Below are 16,803 nucleotides of genomic sequence, written 5' to 3' on the forward strand. Positions count from 1 at the left end.
CAACGGCCTCCCCCCTGTGACACGGTGCCCTTACAGGAAAACACGGTTAAGCGAGAAACAGTCAAAGTGCCGGCCCCCACGATGGAGCAAAGACGAGCTGATGGCTCCGAAACCCGCAAAAAGCTCTGTTTACCTGTCCATCCAGTCAGTTACCGCAATAGGGAGACAGCAGAGGGGGCTAGTAATTGGCACTGTTTACCTCTTTCTCCAAAAGGAAGGTTTGCCCAATGAGGCTTAATTTTTTCTCGAAGCCGCACTCCTTCGGGTTCCAAAAATAGAATCGTGTTTCACGATCTACCCAGATCAACAAGAATTATAAATAGGCCCCTTTTCCACCGTGTTGTTTGTATCAAACAAAAATGGCTTCCGCTTCTTCTTACTCTTTGGTCCAAACTCAAAACGTTGCTGCTTCCAACTCCTCGAGCGCTGCCTCCTCCTCCTCTTCTGCTGGAGCCAGCTCTTTGAACAGCCCAATCTCTTACTCCGGCTCCAACTCTAAGTTGGTTGCTCTGTTTGCCGGACTCGTCGGCTTGGGTGCTGTCATGTCGGCTCTCTAAGCTCATGGACTTTCGACGCATACATAGTTAAATTAATAAATCAGGTTATTTAAGAAACTTTTCACGGTGGATTCTTCCTGTCAAAGCTCGTGTTGAAGTATTGCAGGTTGATGCACGAGTCGTTCACTCCTCCCACCGAGCTTGCGTCCTGGATCAGCTCGAACCGTCGCACATTGAACCGCACCAGCGTCTCGCTTGACCGGTCCACCAGATAGTACTTGCGCTCTTCTTCCACAAGCGTGTCCTTGAGATGCGCAAATCGCGCGTCCGCCAGCAAAAACTTGAGCTTGTTGTTGTAGCTCGGCGGACTCACGTTCATCGTGTACACGCTGCGTTCTGCGTGGGGCGCCGACGACGGCAGCGGCGAGTTCGTCGTCGACGTTGGCGTGCCCTTGTTGAGCGACAACGACGTGATGAACGGCGGCTGCGGCGTCGGAACGCTCGCCTGGGGCGCTGTCGCAGTCGTCTCCGAGATCTGGATCTTGATCGAGATCAGCGTGTCGTATAGCAGGTTCTTGAGCCGCGAGTTCTTGTCCATCACCGAATGGTGGAACAGTTTGGTCAGGTTGACCAAAAAAACGTCTCGTTGCAAGTTCACCGACCGTTTCAAGATCAGGTCCACCAGAAAACTCTTGTGGATCAGAATGATGCGCGAAACAAACATCACCGCCTTCTCCAGGTCGTCCGCGTTCCGTTTGGCGTCCACGTTCGAACAGTAGTACATCAGCTTCTCCAAAGACAGATTGAGCGAAAACACCAGCGAGTCGCTCAACGTGATGGTCTTGGACTCTTGTAGTCGCGAACAGCTCGACGCCATGTCCATCAGGAAGTTGGCGTAGTTCTGGCCGTTGACCAGAAATCTCGGGAACTGCTCCGATCTCAGATACAGTTCCTCGCAGCAGTTGAGAAGCCGCAGTTTCAGTGTGTCGTCTAGATGCTCAAACAGATCGCTCACCAGAACAGACTCGTCGTTCGCGGCGTCCAGTTCCTGGAGAATGTTGCGCAAAAGCGTCTTGAGTTTGTCGTCGTCCAGTTGCAGCTCCTCCAGCAACGACTTGAACAGCAGCTGTTCCAACGGGAGGTTGAAGTAGTTGAGTCGTTTAACGAGACTCAGCACAATTGCTTCGTCGTTGGACGCGCCGACAGGCAGGTTTTTCAAAACCACCAGCAACAGGTTCTGGAACTGTGTAGCGTCGCCATGCGTTTCGTAGAAAAGCTTGACAAAAAGCGGCCGGTTCGAAGACACCAGCCGCCATATGCCGTCCTCGATCAACGAGTTGAGTTTGCGCGGCTTCGCAGACGGTCTCACCAGTCCTGCGGCCGACTCAGCGGAAACAGGCGGGGTTTGCGCCACAGGAACAACAGCCAGGTCTGATAACGGGTTCAGATCGTCCACGCTGACTCCTGTGTCCACCAGATGGGATGGAGCCACCACTGGGAGTGGACGTGGTGTGGCAATGGTCGTTGTGGTGACCACGCGATGCAGTTGGTTGTAGAACAGAACCGAATGCTCGTTTCTGTACACTTTTCGTTGGAAGTTGAGCAAGAAAAGATCGTAGTTGCTCAACTCAAACTCCTCGCAAAAATGAAGGTCCCAGATCAGTCTTTCCCCGCTTTGGGAGCTGAACTCGTCTTTGGAGGCATCCTCGAAAAGCTTGACAATTGCGTGGATGTCAATGAAGTTATCCAGAACAAGTTTCAGAATAAACTTTAAGGAAGCCTCGTAGTCCAAGGCCAGCGACGGCAGACTGAACTTTTTAAGGTGCAACACTAAAACGTTCTGGAACTGCTCGCGTTTCCATGCCTGAAGACCTTTCATTAGTCGGTAGATCGGCGACATCTGGCTATCTGAGTAGCTCATACTGTTCACCAACGACCAGTACTGGTTGATGGCCTGTCCAAGAGAATGAGAGAACTCGGCAGCATTGACCAGTCTTTCCGCTGAGGAGACCCCAATCAGGCCCAGATGTTCTAGATGGAGGGTCTCGAGCGTGAATTCGGTTTCTCGAAGTGTTGGCGATAGCTGTGGATTGAACCTAACGTCCCACAAAACCTGGGTGATGTTGAACCGATTGGTTTCGTACCAACTGGTGATGGTGGAGTAAAGTTTCTGGTAAACGGTAATCTCGTTGTCGTAGCAACAGGCAAGCAATTCGTCGTTGTACGAGACGAGCTTTAGCAACAGCCAAATCACACGCGGTTCGATTTCAGTATATGATTCAACATGTTCCACAACGAGACTTAGGAACTCTGGCACTTTTTGCAACCGTTCCTCAAATATCCTGTAATAGCAATACAGCGAGTCGAAAGATGCCACCCAATCCTTCTGTTGTTTCAGTTTCGAATATAGCCATCCGTAGTTCTTGATCCGAACTCCAACGTCCAACGGACTTGTCTCTGAACACGGCCAGATCTCGTCCAGATCGTAAATGTTTGGAATGCTCAACTTCTCCTGCAGTTCAGGGTCATCCTTGTTGCGCAACACGATGCCTGTAGAGTCGACCAGTCGTTTCAGAATGTTTTTCGCGTTCGAGTCCTGGATCGACAGCGAATCGAGAATCAACAGATGAACGTAGCATGAGTTGTCGGCTTTTTGCAGATAAATGACTCCGGACGCAATTAGTCGTCTCAAATACGATGAAAGCACAAAAAGACCCATCGAATGAAGCTCGTTAATCAGCAGCAAAAACTGTGTAAAGCTGTATGGGTTGGAGTCCGGGTTCAAGTAGTCCAGTTCGTCGGCCATGCTGTATGCGAAATCTATGATGGCCATCTCCAACTCCAGCTTGAATTGTCTGTTTTTCTTGGACTTGACCTGGCCAAGTTGCTGGATCTTGATGCGCAGCAGTGAACAGACTGCGCTAATACGACGGGCCCATGCCGAGTCGCGCGACGTGGTGATCGACCATTTAAGTATCAATGCTATGGTGGTTTGCCAGTCGTCCACAGAACCGCAGTCGGAGTCGGAAGTGTCTTCAAACACCTCTTTGCACAGGTTCTTGAGCGACAATGAATGCACATTGTCGAGTTTCTGGATAGCTCTGATGGCTTTTCGACTGCCAAAATTCGTATATGCTTCGTTGGTGGCCTCGTCGATCATTAGGGACTCGTTTCTGTACAAAATCAGCTTGTACTGTTCGGAGATTGGCGGGTACGACAGATCAATCAGCGCCTTGAGACTCGATTTAAGCGAGGACCACGAGTTCGGGATGATAAAGGCGTCCGAGTTGTAGTAAAACAGATACTGCACCAACAACTGGAAATCGCGTAGCAATTTCGGATGCTGCACTTTGGAAACGGCCAACAACAGCTTTTCTCCCAGATCTTTGGACAAATAATCGACGCTGATCATTTTGAACCAGAACAGTCGAACAAACTGGTAATGAACAGCAATTAGGTTCAACGACTCACTTTTCAACAAATTGTCCAGATAGCTGGTTATCCAGCCGAGGAAAGTCTCGCGACTCAACAGGTCTTCCACGTACAAGTTGCTGCTGAGTTCAAGAATGAAGTTGAGTCTCGATTTCCACGAGTCTCTGTTTTGCGGAGCGAACGAACTGGAAATCACCTGTTCCAGAAACTGGACAACCTGTTCTGTCCATTCGACTACCCATTTGTTGAGTCCAGCTGCGTTCGAGAGTTTCCGTTTCAATTGTCGCTGTTCGTTTGCAGAAACACACCGCACAAGCCATATCGTGCGAGCAATTGGCACCTGGTGTGCCATGCACTGTTCCAACAGAAATCTGTTTCGAAGTCCGTGGGGAATGGCTCTGGCCAGCTGTTTCAACGGGATATTGGGGTTCGCCAGGTTATTCATCCAAAGTTCTCTTTTGTGGTCGGTCAACGTGACTCTTGGCGGAGGTCTATATGTAGACTTGGACTTGATTTTATTGATATCCCGACGCTTAACTAGAGCTTTTACCATCACGTCGCTCAGGTTGGCCATCTTGATCTTTGTGCTTGCATCGGCGACTTCTGGAGTCGTTCTGCTGAGTAACTGTGTGAAAATTTGCCGTCCCGAATGGCTTTCGCTCGCAACAACGGCCGGCTCAAAGAATCCCTTCTGGAGATTGGCTTTCATCGTCATATCGTCCTTGGACGAGTGTTTCCAAACACGAAAGTCTGGAAACACCGGCTCCTTTCCCGGGTTGGGATCCTCACCATTCAGCGGGTAAACTCCCGCAGGATTGGGCACTTTCCCTGGGGAAACGCTCATTGATAAAATAAAAGAGGATGAATTAAATTACTTAGTTTTTTTTTAAATTCTCTTGTTTTCTTGTTCCGTCAAATGAACACCCATCGGCCAATAGACCCGGTAGTCCATTCCAAGGAACCTGCTGTGTTGAACGCGGCGTTTAACCAGGACCAATCGTGTTTCGCTGTGTGCCATGAAACCGGTTTCCAGGTGTACAACACAGACCCCATGGAGCCCCGCATGAAACGGACCTTCAACTCGAATGGAGGCATCGGGCTGGTTTCCATGCTGCATCGCACCAACTACGTGGCATTGGTGGGCGGGGGCAAACAACCACGGTTCCCTGTCAACAAATTGTGCATCTGGGACGATTTGAAGAAGAAACCGTCTATCTTGTTAGAGTTCATGAGCCCGATCTTGAACGTGCTTCTGTCCCGGATATTGATTGTGGTGGTGCTCAAGAACACGGTGCTGATCCACGCGTTCGAGTCCAAACCGAAATTGCTCGCCCAACACGAGACTTTTGACAACGAGTCCGGAGTGGCAGAACTGAGTGTGAACGAACAAACGAGCTTTCTGGCGTTTCCTGGCCGCGCTATTGGCCAGATCCAGCTGGTGGACGTCTCGCCTGCAAACAGAGACCGCAATCTGATCTCAATCATCAAGGCCCACAAGAGCAAGATCCAATGTCTGGCCATTTCCAACTCCGGGGCTTTGATCGCCTCCGCCTCGCAAACAGGAACAATCATTAGAGTCCACGACACGGCCAAATGCTCGCTGCGTTTCGAGCTTCGGCGTGGATTGGATAGAGCGACCGTTACCTCCATCAAGTTTTCGCCAGACGACTCAAAATTGGCTGTGCTCAGCGATAAGAACACTCTTCATGTGTTCAATCTGACAGCAACAGCAACACAGCCAGACATCTCGATGCCAAACAGGATGCATTTTCTGGGCGGATTGCCGTTGATGCCGACGTATTTCAAGTCGATCTGGTCGTTTGTGTCTTATCACATCGACACCAAGGACGATTTGGTCAACGACACAGGAGTTTTAGGATGGGCAGATAACGAAAGCATTGTGGTTCTATGGAAGTTTAAAGGGATCTGGGAAAAATACGTTTTGGTTGAGAACGAGAAATGGGGGCTTGTCAGAGAAGGATGGCGTCGATTTGAGGAGTGACAAGATTGTCTATCCGATACTATATACAGAAGTTACAATTTGGATGGTCGTCTAACACCGTTGCAGACGACTTCTAAGGACAGTTTGATGGCTCTTCTTCCTGTCACCACGCGACACCGTTTGATCATTGGGCCCCAACCGCGGCTTTCCAGCTCGCCAATACCGACACGCAGGCTTTCAACACTGTCGCCCAAAACGTTCACCTGGGATACTCCACTCAACGTTGCGAGTGTGTTTGCGCACGCGGCCGCCTGTGCTGGCAAATCTCGCGAGCGACGGGTATCGAAAATCGACACCCGAAACATAAAATTATTATCACTGGGGAAGCCAAATTATTATTTTGTCAAATAATTTCAAATCCAGCCGCACTTTTCATCGAGCAGCTCTGCCCTCACAATTGGCAGCTCCTGATCGTAGAAAAGATGGTCGCCGTTGGTCATTGTGACGCAGCGCACGGCGTCTTCTGGGTTGTCGAATACGACAACGTAGGTGCTTAGTCCCGTGGAGTTATCTGTGTGGATCTGCTGCAAACTGAGATCTTGCACCTGGTAAACCTCCAAGTCGTTGAGAAATTCGAAAATGCGACTCTGGCTGGTGTTCTTCGGTATGTTGTGGAGAATCACGCACTGGTGACGTTTGACCGGGTGGGTTTCGAGGTAATCGAGCACTGCTGGATCTTTTGATTCTAGGCTCAACCAAGGCTGTTGTCGCAACAAAGAGGCGAGTTTCGGGGACACAGACGAGTTTTTCAGCGAGTGCCAGTCCACGAGATCGGAACGCAACTTGGAGTCCGCCAAGATCGGGAAGAAGATATTATTTAGTTCGTCCTGAATATTGACGAAATCAAACGAAATATACGATCCATTGAACAATGCAGACCTGTTATCGCTCCAGAAGATGGAAGCATCCTCAAAAGAGGAGAAAAACAGATAGAAGATGCCGGAAGGAGCCAAGTTTTGGACGTATCTGCCCTTGACGATATCCAAAATCTGAGCCTTTCTGGTGTATTTCCCCTGGCCCAGCACGTAGGTTCTGTAAATGTCCGACCCGGCAAGCACACCTTGTTTGCTGAACATTCGCAGAACGTGCGAGTCTGTAAGATGTGGCGTTTGTTGGAGTAAATTTGTGGCTTCTAAAACGGCCATCGAGGGACTCGCTCCAGACATCTGGCGTTTAGCTGTTGTCAACACGTTTCCAACGGAAAGTACCGCACAACAGCAACGCCGGCCATTTTGCACAATATACATTATCCTTGGGCGCTGGTAATCTTACCCTCTCTTACAGAATATTTTAAGCGTCGCCTTTTTTTCCTTGTCTCATACTTTATTTGTTTGTATATAGTCACCATATTGACGCTATTGGTGATCGTCGCGGCTCGCTTGTACATAGTTGGCTAACATCCGCCTCGATCTACTCTCATGACAAATTGGAGTTCTTATAAGAGTCCTTCTGGTAAGTTACAGCACAGAGGCGAAACCGTTGTCTAACCTCATAGTTGACGAAACAGTTGGCAAAAATCCGTGGGATAACGGAGCAAATAACGCAAAGATGGCTGCGGCTAACGATCTGGACAACGAGGTGGCCAGTATCATTTCAAGTTTGAGCGGAGCAAACTCGAATTTGTTTGGTAAAGCCAACTCGGTGTTTGCTCAGCCGGTCGGTTCTGTTGGGTTGGCAGACGGGCTTACTAGCGATTCGGGTGCAGATTTCCCGAACCTAAAAGACGCCTTGAGTGCCATCAGTGCTCCTGTGCCTCAACAGAAGTCTCGGTTCGCAAACAACCTGTTTGGATCGGCTTCTCTCAACGGAGTCAACGTTTCCAATTTTAACAATACGGGCCTCGGGTCGTCCAATTTCCTCGAAAAGTTCTCTTCCATCACGGAAAAGACAAGGGAGTTGGAGCTCAAGATGCAACGGCTCAACGTCCAGAACTCAAGCTCCTCTTCTACAACTGCAAATACCGCAATCATCTCGTCTTCGTCAGATCTTATCGGGTCAAGAAGATCCTCGAACTTGAACTCGAGTGACATTCAAACTCCTCCATTGGCTTCCAGAGAACCTAGAAAACAGTCCTTTAGTGAAAAGTTTGACAACTATGTTTCCAACTCAAACTCTCCAACAAACCAATACATCTCCAACTCCCCAAATCAACTTGGCTACGCCGACATCGCCTCTGAACATAGCTCCGTCATTTCGGAATCGCCCAACGACCAGGCAAAGAACATCTGGAACCCGGCAACAGCACCCACTTTCCAGCCTCGTGGATTTGAGAAACCAGCGGCACCGTTTGGTCCTCCATTCGAGGCGGAGATGCAGCAATTCGGAATGCCTCCGCCCTATGGCCTCGGACAGTGGCCAGGCTGGGGACAGATGATGCAAATGGTTCCACCGACCGTTGCTCCTGTTCCTGCTCCAAAGGACGAGGACTCGAGCGAAAAAACGGACGACGAACAGGCTGCTCAGATCCCTTCGCCACAGGCGTTTTTCCAGCCCGGCCTGAGATCAATGTCTCCGTTTGTGGTTCCGTCGTTCAACCCATATGGTATCATTGCGTCGCCTCCACCAATGCCGACTGTTCTTGCCGAGCCTGTTGGACCACAGCGCGAAAATCAGTTAGGGTCTCCAAAACTGCAGTCTCCTGGTAAGCCATTGAAGAAAACCAATTCTCCAAAACCAATGAAGCCAAAGAAGCACATTGTGAGATCTCCTTTGCTCGAGGAGTTCAGAAGCAACAAGAACAAAGAGTACACTTTGAAAGATATCCATGGCCATGGTTTCGAGTTCTCCAAGGACCAACACGGTTCTCGGTTTATTCAGCAGCAGCTCGCTCTTGCCAATGAGAGAGACAAGGAGGTCATTTTTAACGAGATCCGTAATCATGCCATCGACCTGATGACAGACGTGTTTGGAAACTATGTGATCCAAAAGTATTTCGAGCACGGCAACGATGTGCAGAGAAAAGTCATGTTCGAGTCGATGAGAGGAAGTTTTAATGACCTGTCTTTGCAAATGTATGGATGCAGAGTTGTCCAGAAAGGTTTGGAAACGCTTCCTGTTGAGGAACAGCTGCAAATCATGGACGAGTTGAAGGGCAACATTCTGATTCTTGTCAAGGACCAGAACGGTAACCATGTGATCCAAAAGTCGATTGAATGTATCCACATTTCCAAGATTCCGTTTATTTTGGAGTCGATCAAGCACCAGATCTACCACTTGTCCACACATCCGTATGGGTGTAGGGTGATCCAGAGACTGCTGGAGTTTTCTGGCGTTGAGGACCAGAACTTCATCCTGGACGAACTCAAGGAGTATATTTACTACCTGATCCAGGACCAGTTTGGAAACTATGTGATTCAACACGTGATTGAGCACGGGTCCACCGAGTACACGGACGCGATCTTGAAAGTTGTGCTTGAAAACCTTGTTGAGCTGTCGAAACACAAGTTTGCCTCGAACGCGGTGGAGAAGTGTATCATCTACCAAACAGAGGCGAACCGGGGCAAGATCTACAAGGAGATTCTGCGGGGCAACACCGACCCGAACGGCAAGCTGGACGAGAACACGTGCTTGTGTTTGATGATGAAGGATCCGTTTGCAAACTACGTGGTGCAGAAACTGGTGGAGCTAATTGACGACAAGAAGAAAGGACTGTTGGTGAAGAAGATCAGAGACTATCTGAAGCTGATCAGCAAAAACAACTACGGCAAGCATCTGGCCAGTATCGAGAAGTTGATTGCGTTGAGCGAGAGCTACGAAGAAGCAGCAAGAGTGTGAGTTTTCTTATAAATAGGGTGGTGCTAAAGTCTTGATTAGTGCTTATGTAATTTTTGATAATTTTTTATCGCTATTTTAAAAAGAAAAAAAAAATATTTTTCAGTTAACATGTCTACGTTTTCGCCGATTCCTGAGAGCGTGAGATCGCACGAGTCTTCTGGCGAGGAGGAGGAGACTGTTCTTCCAGGGCTGGACGAGATTTTTTCGCAGCTCGCGAGCGCTGCTGGGAGCAGAGATCCGGCGCAAAAGAAAGAGACGTTTGAAGACGTGAAGAAAGCCGTGGCTGGGCTGCCGAAGCTGGCGTCTGGCGAGCTTGTGGCGGCGAAGAAGGAGCGGCGGGTGGCCAAGGTGGACGATCCGATCGACGTTGCGATTCCGAAGAGCGAGAAGAGCGCCAAGAGCTTGACGGAGCAGTGGTTCGAGATGCCTAAGGTGGAGCTGACGGAGCAGCTGAAGCGGGACCTTCTTGTGCTGAAGCACCGTGCGTCGATTGATCCGAAGCGGTTCTACAAGAAGGAGAAGTGGGAGGCGCCGGAGAAGTTCCATATGGGCACGATAGTTGGGGGCCCCACCGATTTCCACAACAGAATCCACAGAAAGCAGCGCGGCACGGGCTTTGTGGACGAGCTGCTGAAGAACGAGGAGACCAGCGGGTGGCTGAAGAAGCGGTACGAGGAGGTTCAGGTGAAGAAAGGCGGCCGCCGGCCGTTCAAGCCCAAGAAGAGAGCCAGACGGTAGCCAGGTATACAGTAACGAGTCATGATCATATACATATCTATTAAGCGATGCGGGACGTGGGCAAGTTGTCGTCAAACACACGCACCTTGTCGAAGTTGCGCTGGCGGATGCTGTTCCATAGAATGCGTCTTTCTCTCGAAGACATGTTGTCGACGTCGACCCCCACCTTGTGGGTGTAGTAGAACTCAAAGAGCGTTTGCGAGGCCACCAAGAGGTTGAGGAAGTAGTTGCGCAGGGCGACGGCGACGAAGTCGGGGCCCAGCGGCAGCGAGTTCTCGATGGACACCTTGGCCACCAGGTGCTTGAACTGGGTGTCTATATTAAATTCGCGGAACAGGTCACTCTCCACCAGAGTTTGCAGAATCTGCTGTGGGGTGTCTCCCAAGGCGGTCACCCTGAGTGGGGACTTGTCTTGCAACGAAGGGGAGGCCACATGAAACAGGAACTTGTTGTACTGCGGATTCTGCAAACGGCGGATCTTGGTCACCTCGCTGACAAGCGCGCCGTGGTCGGTGAGCTCTCCCGTCTCGAGCTGCACGAACACCTGTTTCCCCCGCCAGTGGTGGGGCAGGCTGGCCTCGCGCACAAATAAAAGCACCCGCAGCAGGTTGAGGTTCCAGTCGATGAGTTTCTCGGGCGAGCTGGCGCCCGCGCGCTTCTGTGTGTCGCGCAGCACGGCGCTCAGCTCGTTGAACACGCGGTTGCCCACGTCCGCACACGCGGTCACCTGGTCCAACACGGCGCCAAGGCCAAGAGCCAAGGTATCCGGTTCGGACACGAGGTCCTTGAAATCGGAGTTGGGCACGCGCAACGGCTCGCTCTGGATGCTTGTGGCGGTAGTATGCAGCGACGACGGCGTGGAAAACACCGACCGGTTCGAGTCGTACGAAACAGTCCTGCTCAAAGGAGCCAGCTGGGGCCGTCTCTTGGCGAAAAGCGCAGACCGGTGGCGCACACGGTCGATGATAGACTCGTTCTTGGACCGGGGCTTGCCGATGTTGTCCAACACCGCCTGGCGCGCGCGTTGGGTGATCTCGTCCGGCGGCTTGAACGACTGCTCTCTAAGAGTGAACATATATATGCAGAAATAAAATATTCAGATTGGAAATCCACTACTTATATCGACACTTTGTGCCCCACACGGAGACAGAAATATGGGTCAGACGGACTATTGTTCTACAGGTCTGATTATTGTTCCCCGTGTTTGGAATTCGGAGCTGCGAGCTTTTATTGGAGGGATGTGTTCGCAGTTCCGGAAAAATAATAATCCGCACGGCACAATTATTATTCATTGATTCTGCGGTCTGTGGATTTCCCAGTTTCTCGCCGCCGCTTCATGATGGTTTCGGCCTCCTCCACGCCCCGTTTCTTGACGAGCTTGGAGTGGAACAGGCCGCACGCGTTGCACAGCGTGCGGGTCCCGTTGGGGCCCTTGCGCCATTCCGGCGTGTTCAGCGACCCGCAGTGCAGACAGCGCGTGCGGGGCCGGATACTCAAATCCTGCTGCAACGTTCCTTGCGGAACAAATTTTGGTAATTGTTCAGAGTCGGTTTCGGAAAAAATTAACGGTTTTGGCGGGTGCACTTTTAGCAGGGCAGCTTCGCCGCTGATCGACGGCTCGGACTTCGACGAACGGTGGACCTGCACTCGCGACTTCCGCCTCTCTGGCGGTGGCCCGGTTCGCGTCTGTGTTGGGCTCCTCTGGCCGCCCGGACTCCTCTGGCTCGAGTCCGTGTCGCTCGTCCGGGGAGGAAGACGTAAATTTTGGCAGTACATCAAAAATGCGCGAATCTCGCTCGCGTGGTTGATCGCATGCAACAGCTCCTGGTCCGGAACCTGGCTCACGTACGCCATGGTCGGGTTGTCGGAGATTCGTCGATGGAACTGGTTCAGAAAGGAAAGGTTGCGCTCTACCCCACGGACTCTTTCTGCAAACTCTTGGGCTGGATCAAGGGGCGGAAACCGAAACTGCTCGCGCACAACAAACTCGGCAGACGGCGTGGCCACAGGTTGGACCTGGTAGCTCGCAGAAGATGTCCCCATCGGGCTCACGCCAACAGGACTAGGCCTCCCTGGCGCAGACACTGGAGAAACGCCAAAATACCCCATCTCTGATGGATTTCTAAGATGCATTTGCTGGAAAGCAGGAAAGAACTCGGTCTGTAAACTGGGAAGACGACGATGTTCCATAATCACACGTTGTTGTTGTTGGGGTTCCGGCCCTATCAGTCGTGGAGCAGCTTCTGCGGTCGATGTTCCTTGCGCATTTTGTTCTGGAAATGTCTTTGTCAGCTCATCAAAGGACGGTAGCTTGATGTTTAGCTGCTTGTGGTCTCTGTTTTGCATCAAAGAAATCATCAACGCTCAAGACGAACAGACAAACTGTTCCCTGAGCGAGGAAATGATATCTAGCGTTGCTTTATATTTGTTTCCCTTCTGGGAATTGGTTCCTCATGTCGTGGTTAATGGCCTGGCTAGAATTGCCGTGACACGTCGCGTAATCCATGCACTCGGCACTATCTGCAATCCTGGCAACAGATGAGCAACCTGGAATTCTCCCGCTTTGCAGCCCAGCGAAACAAAATCGCATGCACCACTTTCCTCAGCTGCACGTTTTACAGGAATTTTCTCTTTAGTTTCTTGATCCATCTGTATCTGGACAATAGATTCCCCATCGGATGCACCAGCTTGCTGCTTTTGACCGTTCGTGCTACCATATTATCTGGTGCTTGCTTATGTCAGCGAGGGAAGACCCCCCAGCTTGTGACAATTGACGATTTGGATCTTGAACTTTGGTAGCCAGTTGCTGTTTCATATGAAAAGACAGATCAGAAGCTCCACGAGCAGCGATATCGCGCTGAAACTGGCCTTGAGTCCGCGGTTTTTGGACGCGGTGGTGTAATTGGTTGTGGAAACCGTGCTGTTTGTGCTTTCGTTGTGGGCCACTGCAAATATCCGCCGTGGTTGAGGGAACAGCCGGTTTTTCTGGCGGATTTTCTGGCTCATTTTCAGTTCGAGCACGTCTCTTTCCCAATCAGACTCTGCTGGCCACGGCCGACCCAAAAGCGACCCTTTTCTTGTTTCATTTGTTCGGGACATTCCGAGTAAAATAGACGCTTCTACAGTTTTGCTGTTGGCCTGTTCGTAAACGTTGGCCGTGCAAATCGACGAAAGCAGGTCGTAGGTGTTTTTGTTCTGCAATTGGTTAGTATGGAAAATAGAGTATACTCACATAAGCTGGACAAAACTTGATACATTCCGACACCAACGCTCCAACGTAGTAACATTTGCAGATCTCGTTTGGAGCAGTACAGGACAGATACCCGCTCCTTGCCCTATCGTGGCATTCTAAGTAATAACCATCGTCCTGGTGTTAGGTATCAAAAAAAGCTCCACTTACGCATAACGGGCCGCATTCCAAGAACGAGTCTGTTGTGATGAGGGCGTTCGCGGGCAACGCGGTGACTAGCGCCCAATAAAGGAGGTGTTTCATAAAGAAGGATCAAAAGGTTAAAGATCCAAGAAAAAACCCATCTGGGGATGCGGCACGACCATTTGGCAAAATATATATTAAATATTGTGTTAGTCATTTTCTTCTTGTGATTGTCTTATGACAAGCTCCGAGGCTCGCAAAGGTGCTACGAGCGAGATCCGAGACAAGCTCGGGTTCCATGATGAGACGCTGTGGCGCAAGTTTTCGTCGCGACGGCTGTTGTTGGTGGAGTCCCTGTCTTTGAGCTCGAAGAAAGCGTGCGAACAAGATGCGGAAATTGCGGTGTGTGCCAAGACGTTGCAGCAGGAGTTTGGGTTTCCGGACGACACGCTGGGCGAGTTTGACAAGCTGGTTCGGCTGGCCATTCAGAGCGTCCGCAGAAACAAAAAACGGTCGCAGAAACGGCTGGCCAACCGACGCCGTGAAAAAGAGGACAATGTGAGTCCGAGTTACAGCGATCTATTGAACGAGGACGTAGACATGGCGACTGGAAGCTCCGAGGAGCACGAGATCGAGTCGAAAACGGCCATCTCTGCTCTGGTGGCCCCGTCTGCAGAGCGGCCGTTTGGGGCCTCTTTGCGCCGGCTGGGAGCCAACCACGAGTTCCGAGCAGCGGCAAACAGCTTTCTGGCGAGCGTGAAGCGGTCGAGGACGTGTTTCGATCTCACCAAGTCCGGAACCGGCTCGTTCGAGTCGATCGAGGCATTTGGGTCGTCGTGTATCTCAACAGCTGTGATGTTTGTGCTGGAACGATATTTCGGCCATCTGTCGTACGATTCGGTCATTTACATCAAGCAAAAACTCAACAGCGACATGGTGTTGAGCTCGGTGGTCAAGAGTCTGGACCACGAGTCGTTGGAGGTGGCCCAGCTCGGAGAGTTTGTGGCAGCACAGCTCTTTAAGAAGCTCGTTGGTGGATGTGTAAAGGATTTCGGGTTCAACCAGGTGTTGTATCCTGTTTGCGACATTTTCCGCAGCATCTTGGAGAAAGACTATCCATTCACGCCACAAACGTCGCAGCTGGACGAGAAGTCGACGATTTTGTCAAGATCCCCAGCCTCGGATTCACTCATCACCGTGGTTATCAAGTTCAACACCAAAGATCTACGGTTCATATACCCTTCAAGTTCGTGTTCTCCGCCAACGGTTCTGGAGCTGATAACCAACTCGAAAACGGCATTTGGAATAGTCAACAACAATCGGATCCTCAAGATCAGAAACGCCCAGTCCAAATCCTTGATCGACTCGGACTCGGAGCTGGAGAAATTGTTCGATGCAACCAGAAACAAGCCCCATAAACTCATAGAGCTGGAACTCATCTACCACAACATGCAGGACTATCTCAACCTGAACTTTGATGTTCCGCAGAAACAAGTCAGACCGGCAGGCTTGCATGCTCTCACTCCTCCGCTGCCGCTACCAAATAGATCGCCGTTCAAATTCCAGCCTTTACTCTAGTAAAGGTTTTGTATTTTTAATTGTTAACACGAGCTCCTGAGCCACCTGTTTCTCCTCTGCGACCTGGTCCGGTTCGGATTGGTCGTTGTGGTTTTCCTTTTCGTCGGCCTGTTTCTTTTCCAAGCTCTTGCGTTTTTTAATGTTGTGACTTTTCAGAATCAGTTTTGGCAGCTTATCAAAACGCACAATCAGATCGCGTCCTTCGAAGCTGGCACCGTTGAACTTCCGGATCACCTCGACAGAATCGTCCAAACTGGAAGTTAAAGCAATAGCAAAGCCTTTGGACCCGCCGTTAGGCTGCGTCTTCAAATACAAATGCGAAACCAGGCTCGCATTGGCGTTCAGATAGTTCAAAACCGAGAGGTAGTTGGATTGGAACGGGATGTTGCCGATGAAAAGCCGTGTCGGACTCACATACTTGGACGCTGAAAACTGGACCAGCTGGTCTGTGGGCTTTTCGTTGTCGTCGACCGACGAGTCCGAGTCCTGGTCCGACTCGTCCTTGTCGAAGTCCGGGTTCAGGATCGACGAGTAGTTGTTGCCCAGCTCGACCCGCTGCTGGGGCCTATTAGGTTGCCGTCTTTGGGGCCGGTTGGCGTGTGGCTGGAAAGAGTGTGGCGGTGCGGCTGCCGCAGGTTGGGGATCAGCGTATGGGAAGGACACAGATCTTGCCCTCTGGATGGGCATCCCGTACGAATAATAAGGGTAGTACGGCGGCATGGAGGGCATAGGAATTGGCGCGGGCATTGGGGTGGCCAACGGGGTAGGCACAAAGTACGGCTGGACCCCTTGGTCGACTGGATCTGAGTAAAAGGCCGAACTCTGTGGCTGATAGGAGTTGATTAGCTGGCATTGGAGAATGGAGCCGTCGAATTCGTAGCCGTCCAGCTTGTTGGCAAGTCCGGCGGCTGTGGAATAGCTGAACGCAGAAATAGAGGCCCAGGCGTCCTGGTTGTTTGGGGAGTTGTAAATCTGGATTGCTCCAATGGAGGCCGTATTGACAGCCACGGTTTGTAAGAGAAGGTCCAGGTCTGATTTGGATAAGCGCGCGGGTAAATTGAACACGTTCACGACGTACTGAGCGGTCGAAACGTCCTGATAATACACAATCGGACTGCTCAAAGCCCCTCCCGGGGAGGTTGGCTGATCCGACCCAAGAGACATTTGAAAGGGACACTGTGGTGGATATATGAGCTGCTAATCACCAGTGTTCCAATATTAAATTGTCTGACAGGACCCTGTGGCGCACAATGTTTTCCTGCTTCCCGTCCAACAAGCACTTGTCTGTCCAGGAGATTTCTCCTGATATCTACGATTCAAATTAATCTGCCGATCACAATAAATAACAATAGATTTCATGCAATCCGGCTGAACAACCTACTCCTAACACCTCTCTCTATGTTTTGCGT

The 16,803-nt window shown here is 50.8% G+C and overlaps 17 protein-coding genes across 17 annotated transcripts; 7 read left to right on the top strand and 10 right to left on the bottom strand.

Moving 5' to 3' along the window:
- Nucleotides 1-359: 359 nt before the first annotated feature.
- OGAPHI_003392 (uncharacterized protein) lies at nt 360-1,276 on the top strand (the record flags this gene model as incomplete). The annotated part of the gene is made up of 2 exons (XM_046204363.1): nt 360-524; nt 926-1,276. The coding sequence occupies 2 exons, from the start codon at nt 360-362 to the stop codon at nt 1,274-1,276; spliced, it is 516 nt and encodes a 171-aa protein (XP_046061898.1).
- Nucleotides 619-4,773, bottom strand: OGAPHI_003393 (uncharacterized protein; the record flags this gene model as incomplete). The annotated part of the gene is made up of 1 exon (XM_046204364.1): nt 619-4,773. One exon carries the CDS (start codon nt 4,771-4,773, stop codon nt 619-621), a length of 4,155 nt encoding a protein of 1,384 aa, XP_046061899.1.
- OGAPHI_003394 (uncharacterized protein) lies at nt 1,814-2,053 on the top strand (the record flags this gene model as incomplete). The annotated part of the gene is made up of 1 exon (XM_046204365.1): nt 1,814-2,053. One exon carries the CDS (start codon nt 1,814-1,816, stop codon nt 2,051-2,053), a length of 240 nt encoding a protein of 79 aa, XP_046061900.1.
- OGAPHI_003395 (uncharacterized protein) lies at nt 3,302-3,790 on the top strand (the record flags this gene model as incomplete). The annotated part of the gene is made up of 1 exon (XM_046204366.1): nt 3,302-3,790. The coding sequence occupies one exon, from the start codon at nt 3,302-3,304 to the stop codon at nt 3,788-3,790; it is 489 nt and encodes a 162-aa protein (XP_046061901.1).
- On the top strand, nt 4,322-5,931 carry OGAPHI_003396 (uncharacterized protein; the record flags this gene model as incomplete). Its single annotated transcript, XM_046204367.1, has 2 exons — nt 4,322-4,728; nt 4,809-5,931. The coding sequence occupies 2 exons, from the start codon at nt 4,322-4,324 to the stop codon at nt 5,929-5,931; spliced, it is 1,530 nt and encodes a 509-aa protein (XP_046061902.1).
- Nucleotides 5,055-5,579, bottom strand: OGAPHI_003397 (uncharacterized protein; the record flags this gene model as incomplete). Its single annotated transcript, XM_046204368.1, has 1 exon — nt 5,055-5,579. One exon carries the CDS (start codon nt 5,577-5,579, stop codon nt 5,055-5,057), a length of 525 nt encoding a protein of 174 aa, XP_046061903.1.
- Nucleotides 5,932-6,284: 353 nt separating the features above from the next.
- Nucleotides 6,285-7,097, bottom strand: OGAPHI_003398 (uncharacterized protein; the record flags this gene model as incomplete). The annotated part of the gene is made up of 1 exon (XM_046204371.1): nt 6,285-7,097. The coding sequence occupies one exon, from the start codon at nt 7,095-7,097 to the stop codon at nt 6,285-6,287; it is 813 nt and encodes a 270-aa protein (XP_046061904.1).
- Nucleotides 7,098-7,479: 382 nt separating this feature from the next.
- Nucleotides 7,480-9,705, top strand: OGAPHI_003399 (uncharacterized protein; the record flags this gene model as incomplete). The annotated part of the gene is made up of 1 exon (XM_046204372.1): nt 7,480-9,705. The coding sequence occupies one exon, from the start codon at nt 7,480-7,482 to the stop codon at nt 9,703-9,705; it is 2,226 nt and encodes a 741-aa protein (XP_046061905.1).
- OGAPHI_003400 (uncharacterized protein) lies at nt 7,686-7,961 on the bottom strand (the record flags this gene model as incomplete). The annotated part of the gene is made up of 1 exon (XM_046204373.1): nt 7,686-7,961. One exon carries the CDS (start codon nt 7,959-7,961, stop codon nt 7,686-7,688), a length of 276 nt encoding a protein of 91 aa, XP_046061906.1.
- On the bottom strand, nt 8,545-9,156 carry OGAPHI_003401 (uncharacterized protein; the record flags this gene model as incomplete). Its single annotated transcript, XM_046204374.1, has 1 exon — nt 8,545-9,156. One exon carries the CDS (start codon nt 9,154-9,156, stop codon nt 8,545-8,547), a length of 612 nt encoding a protein of 203 aa, XP_046061907.1.
- Nucleotides 9,706-9,813: 108 nt separating the features above from the next.
- OGAPHI_003402 (uncharacterized protein) lies at nt 9,814-10,443 on the top strand (the record flags this gene model as incomplete). The annotated part of the gene is made up of 1 exon (XM_046204375.1): nt 9,814-10,443. The coding sequence occupies one exon, from the start codon at nt 9,814-9,816 to the stop codon at nt 10,441-10,443; it is 630 nt and encodes a 209-aa protein (XP_046061908.1).
- Nucleotides 10,444-10,483: 40 nt separating this feature from the next.
- OGAPHI_003403 (uncharacterized protein) lies at nt 10,484-11,518 on the bottom strand (the record flags this gene model as incomplete). The annotated part of the gene is made up of 1 exon (XM_046204376.1): nt 10,484-11,518. One exon carries the CDS (start codon nt 11,516-11,518, stop codon nt 10,484-10,486), a length of 1,035 nt encoding a protein of 344 aa, XP_046061909.1.
- A 209-nt stretch (nt 11,519-11,727) lies between these two features.
- OGAPHI_003404 (uncharacterized protein) lies at nt 11,728-12,801 on the bottom strand (the record flags this gene model as incomplete). The annotated part of the gene is made up of 1 exon (XM_046204377.1): nt 11,728-12,801. One exon carries the CDS (start codon nt 12,799-12,801, stop codon nt 11,728-11,730), a length of 1,074 nt encoding a protein of 357 aa, XP_046061910.1.
- Nucleotides 12,802-14,053: 1,252 nt separating this feature from the next.
- On the top strand, nt 14,054-15,394 carry OGAPHI_003405 (uncharacterized protein; the record flags this gene model as incomplete). Its single annotated transcript, XM_046204378.1, has 1 exon — nt 14,054-15,394. The coding sequence occupies one exon, from the start codon at nt 14,054-14,056 to the stop codon at nt 15,392-15,394; it is 1,341 nt and encodes a 446-aa protein (XP_046061911.1).
- OGAPHI_003406 (uncharacterized protein) lies at nt 14,386-14,721 on the bottom strand (the record flags this gene model as incomplete). Its single annotated transcript, XM_046204379.1, has 1 exon — nt 14,386-14,721. One exon carries the CDS (start codon nt 14,719-14,721, stop codon nt 14,386-14,388), a length of 336 nt encoding a protein of 111 aa, XP_046061912.1.
- On the bottom strand, nt 14,929-15,255 carry OGAPHI_003407 (uncharacterized protein; the record flags this gene model as incomplete). The annotated part of the gene is made up of 1 exon (XM_046204380.1): nt 14,929-15,255. The coding sequence occupies one exon, from the start codon at nt 15,253-15,255 to the stop codon at nt 14,929-14,931; it is 327 nt and encodes a 108-aa protein (XP_046061913.1).
- OGAPHI_003408 (uncharacterized protein) lies at nt 15,386-16,558 on the bottom strand (the record flags this gene model as incomplete). Its single annotated transcript, XM_046204382.1, has 1 exon — nt 15,386-16,558. One exon carries the CDS (start codon nt 16,556-16,558, stop codon nt 15,386-15,388), a length of 1,173 nt encoding a protein of 390 aa, XP_046061914.1.
- Nucleotides 16,559-16,803: the final 245 nt, after the last annotated feature.

This window comes from Ogataea philodendri, assembly GCF_020536065.1.
Source record: "Ogataea philodendri strain CBS6075 chromosome Unknown scaffold16, whole genome shotgun sequence".
Lineage (NCBI taxonomy): Eukaryota > Fungi > Ascomycota > Pichiomycetes > Pichiales > Pichiaceae > Ogataea > Ogataea philodendri.